Source organism: Lepisosteus oculatus, chromosome 5, assembly GCF_040954835.1.
Source record: "Lepisosteus oculatus isolate fLepOcu1 chromosome 5, fLepOcu1.hap2, whole genome shotgun sequence".
Classification (NCBI taxonomy): domain Eukaryota; kingdom Metazoa; phylum Chordata; class Actinopteri; order Semionotiformes; family Lepisosteidae; genus Lepisosteus; species Lepisosteus oculatus.
This window is the reverse complement of record NC_090700.1, coordinates 20443765-20460969: the sequence shown is the minus strand read 5'-3', so window position 1 is coordinate 20460969 and position 17205 is coordinate 20443765. Positions and strand designations below refer to the sequence as shown.

The window sequence follows — 17205 nt, the reverse complement described above, 5'->3', positions numbered from 1 at the left end:
ACTGTACATCACAATGATTATTTCGCAAAGCTATTTTCTGTAAATATTCAACTAATTAAAAAGATTGTACTGACTGCACTGTGCTTCACTTCTGTAACAATTTAAAAAAAATATATTCTCTGATGTTATTTGATGCCTTTACAAAGCACTCAGATTAGACCAAATAGTATAATATTCCTAAGGTTTTTTGTTATTTATTTTAGTTAGGAATATAAAAGTGTAACCCTCCTGCTCTAAAAGTGTCATAGGAAGTTCTGATTAATAGCTCTCGTTCCTACTCTGTACACTGCTGTTGTTATTATATTTCTCTGCATCCTTTGTACAAGGATAGAGAAGAATTTTAATTTCAAAGTTCAAACAACAATTAAGGACCTAATGTTGTATATATAGAAGAAACCTATCAGAGCACAATGCTATGAAATGCATATTCTCATTTCCAGTTATAGTTAACCATCAAGTCTACCAAGGACACTCAGTTTCCAGGTGTTTTGACAAGGGGAAGTTATCAGATATTTGCTAAACTGAATTAAAAATACAGAATCTCTGTATCCCTGGGCCGTTCTTAAATGAATTGCTATTTTGGGTGTTTTTTTATGTCAGTTCCAATCCAAATTAAGATTAGTCTTTTTTACACCTCTAGAACAAGTACTGCTGGTGAGATTTGTTTAGTCACTCTGCAGTAATATGATTTGGACTTCTTTTTATTGGATTCAGCCTCAGCCTTGCTTCATAAGGGATTTGTTTTACTGTTATTGTGCTGAAGAACTCAGTCTGGTTGTTCTTTTTTCAGTTCTGTACACTGGCAGAATTTTTAATTGCAGTAATACTGCCTTGTCATGATAGATTTTATGTAGCTCTTTATACTGATTATACTTGTTGTACTTGTTTTATTTACCACTTTTTTCTTAGAGTACTAAAGAAACCATTCCCATTTTTGCTACTTACTATAAAATAACATATATAATGTGTGTACGTTTTACACAGGAGTAATGATCAAGGGAGAAACTCAAAATGTTATTAGATCATCAGAAACAAGAATATCTTGTTAAAACTCACCTCAGAATCACATATGAGGCTTCTAATAGAATATTTAATCAAAAGCAATATAATTACTACTACAAGAAATCTAATCATTATCAAAAGTTGCTGTTCCAAGTCAGGGTAGTGGCAATCCTGATTACCAGAACCATTGGTTGTTTGTCAGCACTGACAAGGCAGCAATCTACAACAGCACATATTGTACGGGGACAATTTAGAGACACCAATTTACCTATTCAGCTCATCTTTGGAAAGTGGGAGAAAACTGTAGCCTCCGGATACAGTGAAAACATGCAAACTCCACACAGAAGGCACTACATTTTGAATTCTAACACAGGGCACAAGAATTGGGAAATAGCAAAGGTAACTACAATTAATTAGTTAATTGACTTTTGCAAAAATTGGCCCTGCTGTGAGAGTGTGTGTGTTTGTGTCTGTGTGTCTGCCTTCCGATGGACTGGCATCCCATCCAAGGTGTATCTGACCTGGCCTGACCTTTTCTTGCTAGGATAGCTTCTGGCTCCCCTGTGACCCTGAATTAGGAAGAAGAGGTTAGAAATTGGGTGGATATGTGTTATAGATATATTTCCTCTTCTTCAAGGTATAGTCATTTTGACTTCCTGTTGTAGAAGCTGTCTATGGAATAAATGCTTAAGTGATGTATAGAGTTTCAAAAGTGTGTGCTGTGTAAAAGTTTAGAAACACAGCATGTACTTTTCAGACAATTCCGTAATACTAACCAGTTAGTTTAGTGTATTATTCTGAAAAGCTGTGAAGTTTGTATTTACCAGATAAAATCTCCTGTTGCCCTTTTGTATTCCTCATTGCATCTAGAATATCAAATGATGAAGAATATGGATGATACTGTAGGAAGGTGTGCTTGTGTGTTTCCATGTGCAAAGGTAACTTAAATGCACACTTAAATGACAAACAGGCCCCTTGTCATACGCTTAGTGATGGCATAGCTGAGTGACAGATTGACAGAGTGTGATCTTGGGTCATTGCTGACAGGATTGTCACAATGTGAAGGCACTACAGAGAGGGCTGGCAGCTTCATCTGGCACAATGTCAGACATGCCCCACAAATTTTGCTTTTGAGATGCATGAGTGGCAAGTAAATATTTGGGGAGGGGGTAAGGAACATTGTTTTATCAAGGGTTTCTTATTTATTCCTTAAATCAATTCATCCTGTGTTAGATATTATACTAATTCATTAAAACTGTATTATATTTTTCCTTTTGGGGAGTTTTAACTGTTTAAATGTTTTAAATACTGGGACCATAATGTGTAATAAAGAAGGGTGAAGATTTAGCTTATTAATATACAGCAAAATAGGGGATTAAAAATAAAAACAGAATGCTGAAATTTGTTCTGTGTACAGAGCTGACAGACAAAATTGCACAGTTAGGTTCTCACATCCAAACAAAACTATGTAATTCTCTCAACAATGAAAAGCACATTACTGAGGCTGACACCTTCTAATTTACTAATGTAGTTAAACCATTATTAAATACGGTACCCATAGCCAGTAACACCCTACAAGTGAAATTACTGTTCAAATACTGTGAGACAATTTGCCGCTGTAGTACAAATCTATCATTTTTCCTCTGTATGTTTTCTCTGTGTATGCTGTATATAATGCAATACCAATGCATGAAGAAGAATTTTGGGTGAGCACTTCCCTGTTTGTTGTTGGTATTATTTAGGAGTTAGACTAATATTTATAGCCGAGCAGGGGATGCACAATACAGCTGGCCTGATCAAACGGTGAAGGCTCAATGCAGCTAAACAGGGTAGATCAGGGCAGGGAAGCTGTATAGCCAAGCAAGGGTGGAGGACTGGGATATGGCACAAAGCTGGAGCTGTGAAGGAGACAGGTGGGAAGACACTTGGTCGTGGGGTTCTCAGTCTGGTCAGACAGACGTACTGAATCTAGGACGGTCACCTTCTCTAGTAAGGTCCATTGTGTTAAGAGCCCTTTCCTGGTGTGGAAGGAAGCTCAATGACAGAGCACTGGACTACAGGCAGACCTGGCAGTAATGAGATGAACTGGATTAACATATATGCGATGAGTGCGTGGTTGTGTCCATGGTGTGATACAATGGATACCAAGTCAGGACAGAGAGCAGGATCTGGATGAGTCTGTGAAAGTCTTAGAGCTGTTATGACGCCCAGTGGACTCAAAACCCACATTGTCCAACTGTCCATGGACAATGTCATGCACAATGCTCAGGGAAATGTGAAGTTAGTTTGCACTGACAGCAAGTTCCATGTGTCCATCTTCCCTATCAAGGCTTAATGGGCAGAATTTTCTCACCCGTGGAAGAGGCTCCAGACACTTCTCATCTGTCCTGTCACTATGAACACAGTGCTTTTTGATTTTCTGTATCTCACCAGAATTTATTGAATTCATATTTGCCATCTTAGATGAATGAAAAGAAAAGTGTTTAAAAAAAATTGAACAACAAAAAAAAGTTATGATGTTTGGGTGAATCTGAGAAGAAACAATATATCTGGGGGAGGCTGGTTTGAACCTTGGTGCTGCCTGTGACTTGGAGGTAAAAGCACAGCAAGTTGGCATCTTAGTTCTAATCCCACTGTGCTCATGTCACCTTCATGCTCTGTGTCAAGAAGAAGCCAGTCTATTACTGTAGCTATATTTCTATCCTGTTAAGTTAAGTTGCTATTTCTGGTTTGATTTGAATGAGGTGACTATTTGGTTAAACAGTAAAGGATTATTTAGCAATAAATTTAAGTAGCTCTTCATTCTCTTGCACATGTTGAAAACATAAGACCATTGATGTTTAGTTTTATTTGCCTAGACTCTCTGTTGATTGACTAATGCTGTTCTGCAGATTGTTGTTTGCTTTTCATTGGGGGCCTGACTCTGGTGATAGTTGACTGTCTGAAAGTGAAGTAAACATTGCTCATTTGCAGTGGTTTCAGCACTGATAGCTCCTGCTTCATTTAAGATGCTTTTTCATGCTAAGATGAAAATGTCCATTGTTATTCCTACACCATTCTACATAGAATAAAATATCTATATGACCTTGGTCACCAAAGCTAAGCATGGAAGTGTCTCTTAGGAATAGTTGCATCTGTTTCTATTTGTTGCTGTGTTTATTACACTGTATAACTTTTAAAGCTTTTAAAATAGACAATGTTCCTAGCTGCATGAAACCACAGAAGCAGAGGTCAGTTTCCTATTGTTACAGTTTATCTCTGTGTTCACCTGAACTCTCCGTGTCTCTTGGCCTCATTGTTGAGATTTGTAATAGGGCAGCTAACCACAGAAACAGTTTAAAACAGGTAAAACATTTAAGAACATAAGAAAAGTTATAAATGAGAGAATACCATTCAATTCAACCTACAGTATCTAGCCTGTTTGTATCCAAGGTTCTAATCCAGCCATGTTGTGTAAGAAGTCAGGATATCAGCTTCAGCAACATTGCTGGATAGCTTGTTTCATATGACCACAACTCTTTGGATATAAAAATGTTCTTGGTTTTAAATATATTTCCAGTTTCCAGTTTTGTCTGAATGTGAACGTCCTTCTATCTTATTGCTGTGTAATACTTTTCAGAGCCCTTTTTTCTCTATAGAACCTGCTATGAAAAATAATTCTGTAAAAGTTTTTTCCAGGAGGTGTTAAGACGCTGAGAAAAGGAGACAATTATCTTGGTCTACTCACGCACACAGTAAAAATCAATATCTGTGAGCAGGTGCAACAAATTGATTATATAACCTTTGGTAGAAAAGCAGTCCTATTGTAGTTACAACATGGAAAAAGCCCCTTGTTTTCATGCTTCCATGAAAAGTTTGGATACAGAAAAATACAGTACTGCATGAGACAGAGAAGCATTGCTTTTAATTTCAGGGGAAAACTATCATGCAAATGAGCAAGACAGAACAGTCCCCTTCTTATTTTCTGCTTTCTTATTACATTCTGTCTCTAACTCTGCTACTCTCTGTTCAATGTGAATTTAATTACAACTCCCTGCAGTTTAAATCTCAGATGAGACAGTGTCTTCTAAAGGGGGTGCTGATATTCAGGGGAATTTATCTCTGCTCTGGTTGTTGAGCGTTGACTGAAAAACCTGGAAAAGTCTCACAATCAGCAAAAATTACACAGTAGATGGGTTAATATACATGCAACATCAAAGCTGTAGGCAGACCAGTCAACATGAAACAAAATGACCTTTGATAGAACTTTGAAGTCCATTACATTTTCCAGCACTGATGGACAGCTCTCTCCTGGGAGAGAGAGCAAGACCAGTCTTTTAAAGAAATAACTCCCTCTGACCTTGGTATAAAGCCAAGCCTGATATTCAGTGGCATTTGTTGACATTCAGGTAGAGACATTTGTATTCAGCTGCTGTCTGTTTCTAGTTTCTGTTATTCTCCTCCTGGTGTAAAAAGACTCTTTCTGTTGTACTGAGTAGAGCTGCCAACTGGCCCCATGTCAACCAGACACTTTAAGACAGAAGAGACCTTAAATGTTACCTATAAAGTGAAACAAATTAATGTGTAAACTACACAGAAGAACTGTAAAATATTGGGGGGTTTTGCCAAGCAAAGTTCATTACTAAGCTTTACATTTATCTTGTAAAGATTATATACAGTATACTGGAGATCTGAATATTATATGTTTTTACTATTTGTTTTATTGTTCTTATTTTGCAGTTACTCATGAAGATGGAAAAAATGCTAAATAAAGATTTTTTTATATTCTGACAAGAATAAAGAAATTCTAACTTTAAAGGGATAAATACATATTTATTACACAAACACATGAGGTTTATTACTATTTCTTACTAATATTTACAAATCTGAGAGTCCTACAGACCTATCTACTACAAACACAAAAAACAGAACTCTCTTTCTGTTGAATTGAGACACAAGTGCCATAGAAAGAGAAGAAATATGTAAAACGAAGGAAGAATTATGTGTCCTGTACAAGAAAAGATCTTACACAGAACTAAATCCACAATTGTCTAACCATTTTATCCAATGCGGGATTGGGGGGGTTAGGGCTAATCCCAACAAGCAATGGGTACAAGGCAGGATACACCCTGGGCAGGATTGCTGTCCCTCACAGGGCATTCACAAACACAAACATGAACACACTCATGCCACAGCCAGTTTTCCTTTGGGCAGAAACTAATGTGAACATGGGGAGAACATACAAACTCCATGTAGCAAGCACCCCAGGAACTGGACTCCTGGCCCCAGTTCTGCAGTGCAACAGTGCTAACTACTGCACCACCCTGCCACCCCAGGACTAAATTGTGCTCTAAAATGGATGATAAAAATATGGGAACCTATGTTCCTATTCAAAAACATAATAATTAATGAAATGAGAGATTTACTGTAGCCTTGTGGATAACATAAATTAGCTATATCACCCTGCAACTCACAACTGATGACCGACTTAAGCTAAGCAGGTATGAGCCTGGTCAGTACCTGGATGTGAGACCTCCTGGGAAGGTTGCTGCTGGAGGAGGGGTTAGCTGGAGGAGCCAGTAGGGGGCGCTCACCCTGCGGTCTGTGTGGCTCCTAATGCCCCAGTATAATTATGGGGAAATTATACTGTAAAAATGCGCCGTCCTTCAGATGAAACCGAGGTCCTGACTCTCTGTGGTTACCCTGGTCCTGGCCAAATTTCTCATTGGCCTTTAGCAATTATGGCCTCCTAATAATCCCCATCTATGAGCTGGATTCATCACTTTGTTCTCCTCTCCACTGATGGCTGATGTCTGGTGAGCATACTATGTGCTCATACTGGCTGCCGTCTCATCATCAAGGTTGATATAGCACATTGGGGGATCGAAAGGGAGTCCCCATTACCTGTAAAGTGCTTTGAGTGGAGTGTCCAGAAAAGAGCAACAGTATATATATTGTATTGAAACACTGTGTGAACCCGTATTCTAACTGACAACCTACAGTAGTGATCTCAGATTTATTTTTTCTTACTAAAGTAATAATAGATATAATTTGTAATTTGACAGCATTTGATCACTACTGCCTCCTGGGAAAGCTAAGGTTGCTGCTGGAAGAGGTGTTAGTTGGGCCAGCAGGGGGCGTTCACCCCACAGTCTATGTGGGTCTAAAAACCCTAGAATAGTGATGGGGACACTATACTGTAAAAAAGGCACCATCCTTTGGATGAGAAGTAAAACCAAGTACAGTGACTCTCAGTGGTCATTAAAAACCCCAGAGTGTTTCTTGAAAAGAGTAGGGGTATAACCCTGGCTTCCTGGCCATATTTCCCATTGGGCCTTACCAATCATGGCCTCCTAATAATCTATGAATTGGCTTCATTACTCTGATCTCCTCCCCACTGATAGCTAGTGTGTGGTGAGTGACTAGTGCACTTTGGCTGCCGTTGCATCATGCAGGTGGATGCTGCACATTGGTAGTGGTGGAGGGGACTCCTCATTGCCTGTAAAAGTGTACACAATTGCTAGGAATTATTTAATCAGTGTTTTCACAAATATAAGACAACAAATCCCTTTCTTAAAGCCTAGAGCCTCTGGGTGTCATATTACTGGGACAGGTTCTGGTGTCTTGGGCTGTTGAAGGACGTGCTCTTATGGCTTCTTCTTTTTATGTTCCTTTATTATGTCTTCCCTACAGATGCTCTAAGAGGGCTGACATACTGTAATAAGATGTAACAGAGAATAATCTGGTCAATATTAAATATTAGTGAAATTGTTTGGGTCACCCAGATCTTTGGATCATTGTGACTGCTTCATGTGACAAAGCATTTAGATTTTCCCAGACATGCAAAAATGCAAAGTTTTCTGCAGTCTCCTGGCAGCTTCCTGAATTTGGGGAACAGCGACTTGTTTTACGATTAAAGCCAATATAAATATGTTAGTGTATGAGGGATATAAACGAGATAAAAAAAATACTATATTTGATTCATGGTATGGGAGTGGAGACTGTGTCATGTGATGCAGAGGAGAACTGTTACCAATGCCCATAACCAGTTCTTCCTCACATTTCCTGCAGTGTAACATAAGACTTCTATTTAGGAAACTTTGCAGAGTGGACAAAGGGACAGTTACTAAGTAATGCTGTTAGTTTAAATAAACAATTGACAAAGAAAGCAATGAAACTAACTGTCTACTCTGAATATGCTTTATTTACAGTTACGGTGTAACCAATATCCAATTTCTTTAATGCCAGAACTCATAATATGAGTGTAAACTAATATGGAGATCCTGAATATTGGGATCCCTGAGTTCTGTTGCACTGTTTGCTGTTTAATTGTTCGCTTGTGTGCTGTCTCACTCTGGTTTGTATTTGTGTCTCATTGAAGCTGGTACCCCAGAATGGGGCAGATGGCAAGATGTTCAGTGGAAAGAGTATGAGCAGCTCCCTGTGCCAAAGATTTCCTTGTACGTTGAGGTTCTCTACAGTGACCTGGTCATGGCTTTTTAATCTATGAGAGTTGGATCAGAGCAGTCTTCAAAGCTGTCCCTTTTTTATGCCTGCACAATAGCAATCCTCCAACCCAGCTTCTGAAAATCCTTCAGGTTTCATCCAGCGGTTAAAGATCACAAAAAGTTAAACTAACTAAGCCAGCAAGTCACATTATACTGCTGTCACCAAAAGCTTGCATGACCCAATTAAAGTACATAATTTCTTGAAATAGTTATAATATTTTTACGTCAATATTTTTCCAATAATCCAGTACTCTGATACATATAATATTAGGTCACAAGACTGCTTATGAACAGTTCCTCTATAATTATAATTTGTCTATTAGAACCCTCTTCAATATACATATCCCTCTGGAAGTCTTGGGTACTTCAGTCATATACTGAACATATTACCTCAGCCTGTATTTTAAAATACAGGCTGAGTTAATATGTGATACTTCTATAGGTTAGATTTTTATTAAAATACAGTATTTATAGATTTTGGAAAGAAGTTTCTAAAACGTCAGATTTTAGAACATCAAAACTATCAGATCAGAATCAATCGGATTTTTAACACAATAAGGAAAGATTAAGGCAAACAGCACATTTTGTCTATCCAGCAAAGTCTTTTAACTAATTCCTTTTGCATTGAAAAACATAAAGATCAGAAAAGTTGGCTCGATGGTGTTTGAATGCCAACACTTGAGTTTTTATACACCTAAAACTGTGAAACTGCCTCCACTGTAACTTAATCACAGTAGTCTCCTTTGTTTTCCCATTTTCCAGTGAAGCATATTATTTACTGCACAGCTGAACACTAAAATGAAAGAAAATGCTGATAAAGTCTTTAGGTGGCAGCAGAGAGCTAAAGGAAGCCAATTTTATTACAGAAATGACATATAATTTTAATCTTATTTGCAGTGTTCAATCTATCTTTACTTAGCAAAACAATCAATGCTTCTAATATACTGCATTTGTAATGCTGTTCAATACAAATTTGACACCAACAAACAAATATGCAAATAAAATTGATAACTGATTTCCAATAAATGAGTTACAGTATTAGTTTTTCTTCCAGTACTTACTGAGACAGGATTAACTCAGTTAAGGAGAATTAGCTAAAGAAAGGCTTGAGACAAACATCATTTTTAGTGCAGAGACACTTACTGTACTCTTGGTTCCACTCCTGAAACAATAGACTCTCTTTCTAACCCCCAGACTTAACAGAATTTAATACCAGGATTCTACTGTTTGTTCAGGTAGTTGCTGAGAGAACAAAAAGTCTCATTCATACATTATCATAGCATAGCAAGGGCACCTTTTCAAACACAAAACAATTGCACACAACAATGCCATGTATAGATGTCTTGGAGTACTCAATGAAAACCTCAGCCAGCTTTTCAGGGGAAGGCCACTCATTCATTCATTCACCTACGTACTTAAAGTGACTTCGATTTGTGTGTGCGGGTGCTTCTCTTTAATCAAAATCTCAACAAGGCTGCCCATATCTCTACCACAGGTTACACAGCTCGTAAAACATTCAATAGTTTAAAAAGTTAGTGTCATACACTACATGGTTCCCCCTGAAGCGATAGCTATCTGCCCAAGCTGTTAATATAGTTTAGATGGATAGTTTAGGGATTTCCTACAAATATTTAACTGCAGTACATTATGTTTTTTAAACATACTGTAGCTGGTTAACAGTTAAACCCAATAACAGCGTTCAAATAGTGAATTTGCAACTGGCTCTATGATCTGGCCTCTTATATAGCATCAGCAGAAGTTGTTGGGAAATTTAGGTTGTTAAGGATTAAGCAAATGCTATTATGGAATCTAATTAAGAGAATATTACACAGTGATCCTCGAAAGTCCTATAATACAATATTGCATAAAAATACAATTAGGCAGTATACGTTTGGAGATTTCTTATGGTTTTTATACCAACCCAAAACACTGAAATTAAAAATATTGGCATTATTATTATACTGCTTCAGTAACTGATTTTTTTTAAAGTGGTTTTTCAGAGCTGGAGCAGAAATTGTTACTAGTCACAACACCATAGCACCCTGACTTTATAGAGCAAGAAACATTACAAGCTATAGATTCATATGAATTCTGTGAGATGGGAAGCATCCCAATGAAATTTCATGTTTGGACAGGAAGCAATCTAACAACAGAGCACATAATATGTATTTCTGCTCATCTATTGTATGAGTCTCACATTGGCTGCTTACAGCAGACAGAAACTAGTTTTAGCCAGACCTCCATGCTCATGATTCCACTATAAGATGACACATTATGTAAAGTTCTTACATTAAGTAGGTACTATAAGATCAGTCAGGCATCAACATTTTTATTTTTTTTGCTTTTTGTTCTTAATTTTGCTTTTGTTTTGAAAATTCATGAGGTGTGTGAATTCTTTTAAAACTTTCAGGTTCTTATCCTACCTTCAAGAGGCCTACTGGTCGCCTACTGTAATTCAACTAGTTATTAGCTTAAGTGTACCTGACTAACAACTTTTTTCTAGTTCTTTTGATGTTGATGATTTAGGGATCTGTAAAACCTGCACATTTGCACCCATTTCAAATATAGTGGCATTAGATTATGCTAATGTTGACTATTTTAGCAGTGTATGATATTCAATAGACACTTTGAGGGTCAAACTCAACTCAGTCTGGGCCTGAAGCACTGATTGCCATTGGGTGAACAGATTGATTCTGCTAATGTCCCTAAAGGTTTAAGATTGAAATACAAAACTCATTGAAAATGATAGGATCTTTATACATCACAAACTACAGTAAATGCTAGTCTCAAGCCTGTCTAGCCATAACTGGTTTCCATCTATTCCAGATCTTTGTGGTGTAGATGTCCTTCCTTATGTGGCTATTGAATAATGGGTTGCAATTTTAGGCCACCTAGCCCTGCCTCAAAATGGTGTTTTATTTGAAACCCAAGGAAAAATATAATATGCTACAAGTCACACTACAACAGTCATGCCCACAAGAGCATTACTAAAGCAATTCAGAAGTTCATAACTACAGCCAGGGGAAATTAAAATACAATTGCTCTCCTCTGAAGCATCATAGTTACTTCCAGTTACTGCTGTTAGCTGGTTGTTTTATATTTAGTGACATACATAGCCTGATTAATAAATTTGGTATATCTGCAGAACACTGTTTCACAGGGCTTATCAAAGCTGTCTTGTCTATCATTAACACAGAATTGATCTCCCGCCGACACACAAACCCCATCCCACATACATGGAGAGGACCGTGTCCATTCCCCTGACTGCCAGCACAGTTCCGGTAAGTGTCTTCAGTAGGGGAATAAAGAAAAACAAATAGATTGCACAAAACATCTCTGGGTTTCTAAATGGTTGTTCTGTTGTTGCTGCGTATCTTGTGTAGGCACAGTGATAGTGGCTGAAATTAAAACTCACAAAATCAGCAGATGAAACTGGGGTAAACTGCCTCCGTAAGTGAACATCTGCCCTGCTGTGGGACGACAGCAGCACTTTATAACACAGCGTTAAAGCCACAACAGAAAAGAGGTGTCTGAACTGTTTCCCTTGCATTTAATCACCTTCACCACTTCATTCAGAGAGTGCACCAGCAGTAACACTGTGAAGAGACCCTTTAATGGGTTAGTTTCATCTGATTTCTTACTTAGTTTAGATCATTGAATTTTTACAGACTGCAGCATCTGCAATTGCTTCTTTCTTTAAAATTAGAAATGTTATAAATGTGTTAGAAATGTCAGGATGATGTTACTGTACTGTTTATACCTACTGTAGCTAGTCCACTTTCTTCACTTAATTATGAATTATCAGAGCAGGTTATCACATCACTGAATAGACTGCTTATCACTCCACAAATACTCATCCCTAAAAAAACAAGTCCAAGAATTGTTCATAACATGCTTGAAAATACCTATAAAATAATTTCAGCCTAATTAATGCCATTACTGTCTTTGGCCAATGCTTTTGCATTTGCAAGTATGAATTTTCACTTGCAAATCAAGCCTCCGTACTGCTTACAGATTATTGCTCATTACATCAAAAATAAGCATTAAGCAAAACAGTTATTAACAATAAAAAGAAATTACTTCAGAAGCACATGGGAGAGTATCTTAGCAATACAGCTGAACTTGATGATTGCATGTATGGACTTCTGGAGCTTCAGAATTGTATTGCTGTCTGACAAAGCAATTTGAGAAAAACACCATTCTAGTCACCCAATACATTTCATCATCCACAAGGGGAACTGACATTAATTAATTTTTAATTAATTTTCAGGCTAATCAGACAGTCCCTTCATGTGTATGAAGTCAACTTCTCTTCCCTAGCCTCTGCCTACTTTCCTGGCTCTATTTTATCAGCGACAATGACAGCACACAACTCACTTCCTCTGGAATTGCCTGTGGTCAGGGGAGCTCAGCTACCCAGTGTGGCTGACCAGAGCTACTGTAGGCCACAGGCCAGTGATGCAGTGTTTGAAGGAGTTCTCCTGAACAATTGTCATGTTCACATGCTAAAGATCCCAAAGGAACAGTTTTACTTGCATATTTTGAATACAACTTAGAACATAGTATTTTTTAATACTTATGCCTCACATTCCACATTATTGCAATTTCACAGTTTTCTATAATATTTTAACTTTCCTTTGGTAGACATTGAAAGGAGGCTTCAGGACAATTTTATACAGAGCCTTTTCTGCTGTCCTGATGCTGCTGACCTTGTCCAGGCCAGAGGCTCAGAAAGACAAATCCAGCTCAGGTGGTGTTCAGAGGGACTTTTGAAGACATTGGTTAGAAATCAGACCATCATTGAACTTTCACTTTCTTGTCACCCATTGAGAAGAAATATAGAACAGGACAGTGATATGATTTAATTATGAACACCCACAAATGCAAGTCAAGAATGTTTTTCAAATGCTATCAAAATGTTAAGAATGACCACATCACTCAAAATTACAATGGATTGCAGGCACGCTCCTCCAGTTAAGTCTCTAACTGCAGGTATTTGCTTTATGTATCAGTTTGCTGCAATCTTTTAAAAGTAACTAAAATGTTTTTCCAAATATTGTGTATACAATATTACAGCTTCCACTGGGCCTAACAGTACAAAGCAGAGGTTATCTAGAACAGAGAATTTCCCAGAAAGAGGCAATTCATTAATAGAAGGTGAGGATGCACATTTGCTGTTCATGCTTTTCTTTACATTTCAGTCCAGGGTAATGGACAGACATTGTATAGTTCAAGATACAATGATACCAGACTTCCATGAGCATAGAAGTCCAAAACTTGAGCAACTCTCATACCACGAGTGGATCTGTCACAACAGTGGCTCCGAAAGAGTATACATCAATCACCGGGAGCATTATGTGTGAAGACCAAGGAAGATGTTCCTACAGTGGACATTCAGCAGAGAGAATCAGATGGGAAAGAACAGGAAAATGCCATTATTTGACCTGTGACTTTCACAGTGAAGGCTCAGTACAGGGTACAGGTGTTAGCCTAGATGAGTTTCAGAATTAGATGTTAAGTTCTAGAGTGTACTGTAAAACGTAACTCTTTTATTTTTGTAATGACACAATAAGAACTGCCAATTCAACTGAAGCTTTGTACATATTTTATATTTTTTCATTTTAGTTTTTTTCTTCAGTCATGTAAATATGTTTTAGACTTTAAAAACCTTTACATTGTTTAGGAAGCTTAGAACACAGAATATTTTACCATGTTTTTTACTGTGCCCAAAGTAGATTATAATGTTTCAGACAGAATTCTGCAACCAAAGCAACAATTCAATAAAAAAATGGAGGATGACAACAAACCTTGATCTGTCTTTGAAAGCTTAATGTGAATCCATAGGGTCTGGCTTGTCAGCTTGTTGTTGTTCACTAGGATCTCTTCAAGATGAAAAATAAGAAATCAGTTTGTTCCACGGTGAAGGTGTTTGTGCAGTGCCTTATAGCTTGACTCCAGAATAGCTCATAACTGCAAAACCAAGGAGCTCTGTCATAATAAAATGAATGACCTTTGCATAACTGTAGCAAAATACTAAGCACGAGCACATCCATACATCTGGGCCCTTTGCAGAATTTAGAGTGTGGAGCAGAGAGTCATGCAGAATGTCACTGTTTGTACCATGAAACATTAAAATGTTGAGGGGGGAATTATGTTTTGAAATGGCAGGGTCCAGTATCCTCATTGGAAGATACTACATCCATTTTAATAACAATGCACATATTAGATTTTTAAATAAAATAATAACAGTATTCAAGGAGCCAGTATCTTGGTGAATATGTATCCCTAGTTTTACTGTCTTCTTTTGGGACAGGTTTTTATATGACAGGTAATGGAGGTACAGCTTTGAATTCAGGTGTGTGTGGCTCCCTTTCTTAGTAACACCATCATTCATGTTATATAATTTTATGGACGTGGTGTACTTTTTGGGTGTCAGTGGAATGTAGTGTAGCTTGTTGAACGACATTGACTCTGTAAGGTCTGAAGAACACTGAAACGCAGAATGGGAACTGCAGGATAAAGAGAAGGGAAGGAGGGTGATAAGGTATTTCTATTCTAATTTTACACTATTGCTATTGTATGTTGATGTGATTTTCTTCATCTGTTTTTGTAAATGAGCTTTGGAATCCAGGGAACATAATTTCTGAACAGTTAATGATGTCTGCTGTTAACTGTGGCAATTTCATAGAATTATAGCTTAATTAAATGTGGTATAAGGAAATGGTAATAAAACTAAATCAGTCAGTCAATTGTCATTATTATCAAGTGTAAACATGGTTATGACTAGATACTTAAAGAGTGATTGAAATGGCTTCTTGGTACACACACATGCAGAATAGATTTACTGAATTTTCAGTACAGGAAAATTAAGCAACTTATTTTTCCTTCAAACAAAACCTCTGAGAAACTTTTGTCAGTTCACTGTAGGTGGTACAATATACAGATATCACTCTATTCATAAAATTCTCTTTTAAACGATGCCAGGAAGTCTTTTCTCTATTCAGACTTACCTCTGGCTTTCTGGTATAGAGGATTAGGCCCTCTTGTTTGCCATGTGTGATTGTACAGTAGCATCAGTCTAAGACTTAAACTCCTGCTTCTTTGGAATTTAGTTTTTTTTCTTGTAACCTGCCTTAAGATCAATCTTTATTACAAATGCTACATAAACAAAAAGGTATTATAAACTACAAAACTGCATAAAATATGTAAAACATAAAATATATTGTGTTGTTTTATATATGTCGTACATGAAAAGTTACATGTAAGACAAGGCTATTCACGTGTTTTAGAAAGCTGATGGCAACGATTTAAAAAGAGAACCTCGTATTTTCACATCTTTTCTAACAAAAGAATTGGTATGTTGTTGATTGTTTCTTAATTTGAAATTTGTCCATTGAGTTTTATTTCTTCCAAATAGAAATTGCCAAAGCTCAAAAAGCTTTGTTGAGCCATCTGTTGTTTTCACACTTTGAGATTAAAGCTGCTCACAAGCATAGTTAATTTCACTTGATGGAATGATCTAGTCCTCATCATTACTATCATATTATTCACTTAACAAATAGTCTTATCCAGGATGACTTACACAGGATACACATTCTGCGAGGCACTTAAAACACAGCTTATGTGATCATGCAGTAAATCATATGATTTTTGTTGTCAATCTGAATGTAAAAGGTTTTTTTCAGTTCTGTAACTGCCTTGAAGACAGATGGACATAAAGCACAGCAGTTCACAAATTGCATAGATTGCCATTGTTTGGGAACATCATGATTCATATGTCGACACTGTAATAACAATACTCTAGGGACAAGACCCATTATTTCACTTAAAATTAATTATTTAAGATTTCTAACAATCGTTGTGTGCCTTGACCAAGCAGTTGGTGCCTTTCTCTAAATGCAGAGGAACGTGGCTAAAGAGGCCCATCTGATTAGAGACATTGTAAAGCTGAATCAATGCTGTACATTTAATTACATATAACACAGATGGACTCCAACAAGTCTCAAGGTTTCTTCCCAAAACCATAGATCAATTGTCACTATCCATCACCCAAGGGAAGTTCCACACCAGTTCCCCAACTGGGGATCTGTAGTGTGTGTGCTAGATGTACTGTATGCTGATAGCATCTCAGCCAATCACCAAGTAGTGATGTCATACAGTACCTTAAAAGCAAGAACACAACACATTTTCACCAGTTAATGCACAGACTTGAAAACTCTCTCAATGTAAACTGGCAAACTGACCTTTACAACCACATGACTGCTAGCAGTCCAAAACAGGTCTTAAACATTTCTCCAAGAAGCCTGTCAGAGAGAGGAAGTCAGTAAAGTATAGAATTCCAACATATGTTTCCTGAAACAGAAGAAATCCTGTGTTTGTGAACAAACTGTTATTTTTGCCTGATCAACAAACTTAGAAAGCTGGTCTCTTTGTTGACATCCAGAATATTTGTGCATATATTAAAACTATAGTTGTAACAAACTGAGTTCCCTTGTCTACTTTGTGGCTGGACCCCAAGAAGAAAAACTGTTCACAGACTGAAAGACTGAAGTCTGCATGACAGTACTGCAGCAGGGCTGCCTGAACTACGACACAAGGCAAGAAAAAGCTTTCTCTCTCCTGTCTCCACCAGGACCCTCCCAGCACAGAGACACTGCCACAGATAAATCCAGCCCAGCTCCGTCTGTCAGGGCAAAGTTTAAATTCATCAAGGATG

The 17205-nt window shown here is 37.4% G+C and overlaps 1 protein-coding gene across 1 annotated transcript in view; it reads left to right on the top strand.

Annotated features, from left to right (window-relative positions):
- LOC102682295 (nectin-3-like protein) overlaps window positions 1-16960 on the top strand; it is a 119807-nt gene extending 102847 nt beyond the window's left edge. The window contains exons 7-8 of the mRNA XM_015341979.2: window positions 11686-11770; window positions 13691-16960. Coding sequence (XP_015197465.2) covers window positions 11686-11770; window positions 13691-13852 — 247 coding nt within the window. The 3' untranslated portion in view covers window positions 13853-16960. The remainder of the gene's footprint in view (window positions 1-11685; window positions 11771-13690) is intronic.
- Window positions 16961-17205: the final 245 nt, after the last annotated feature.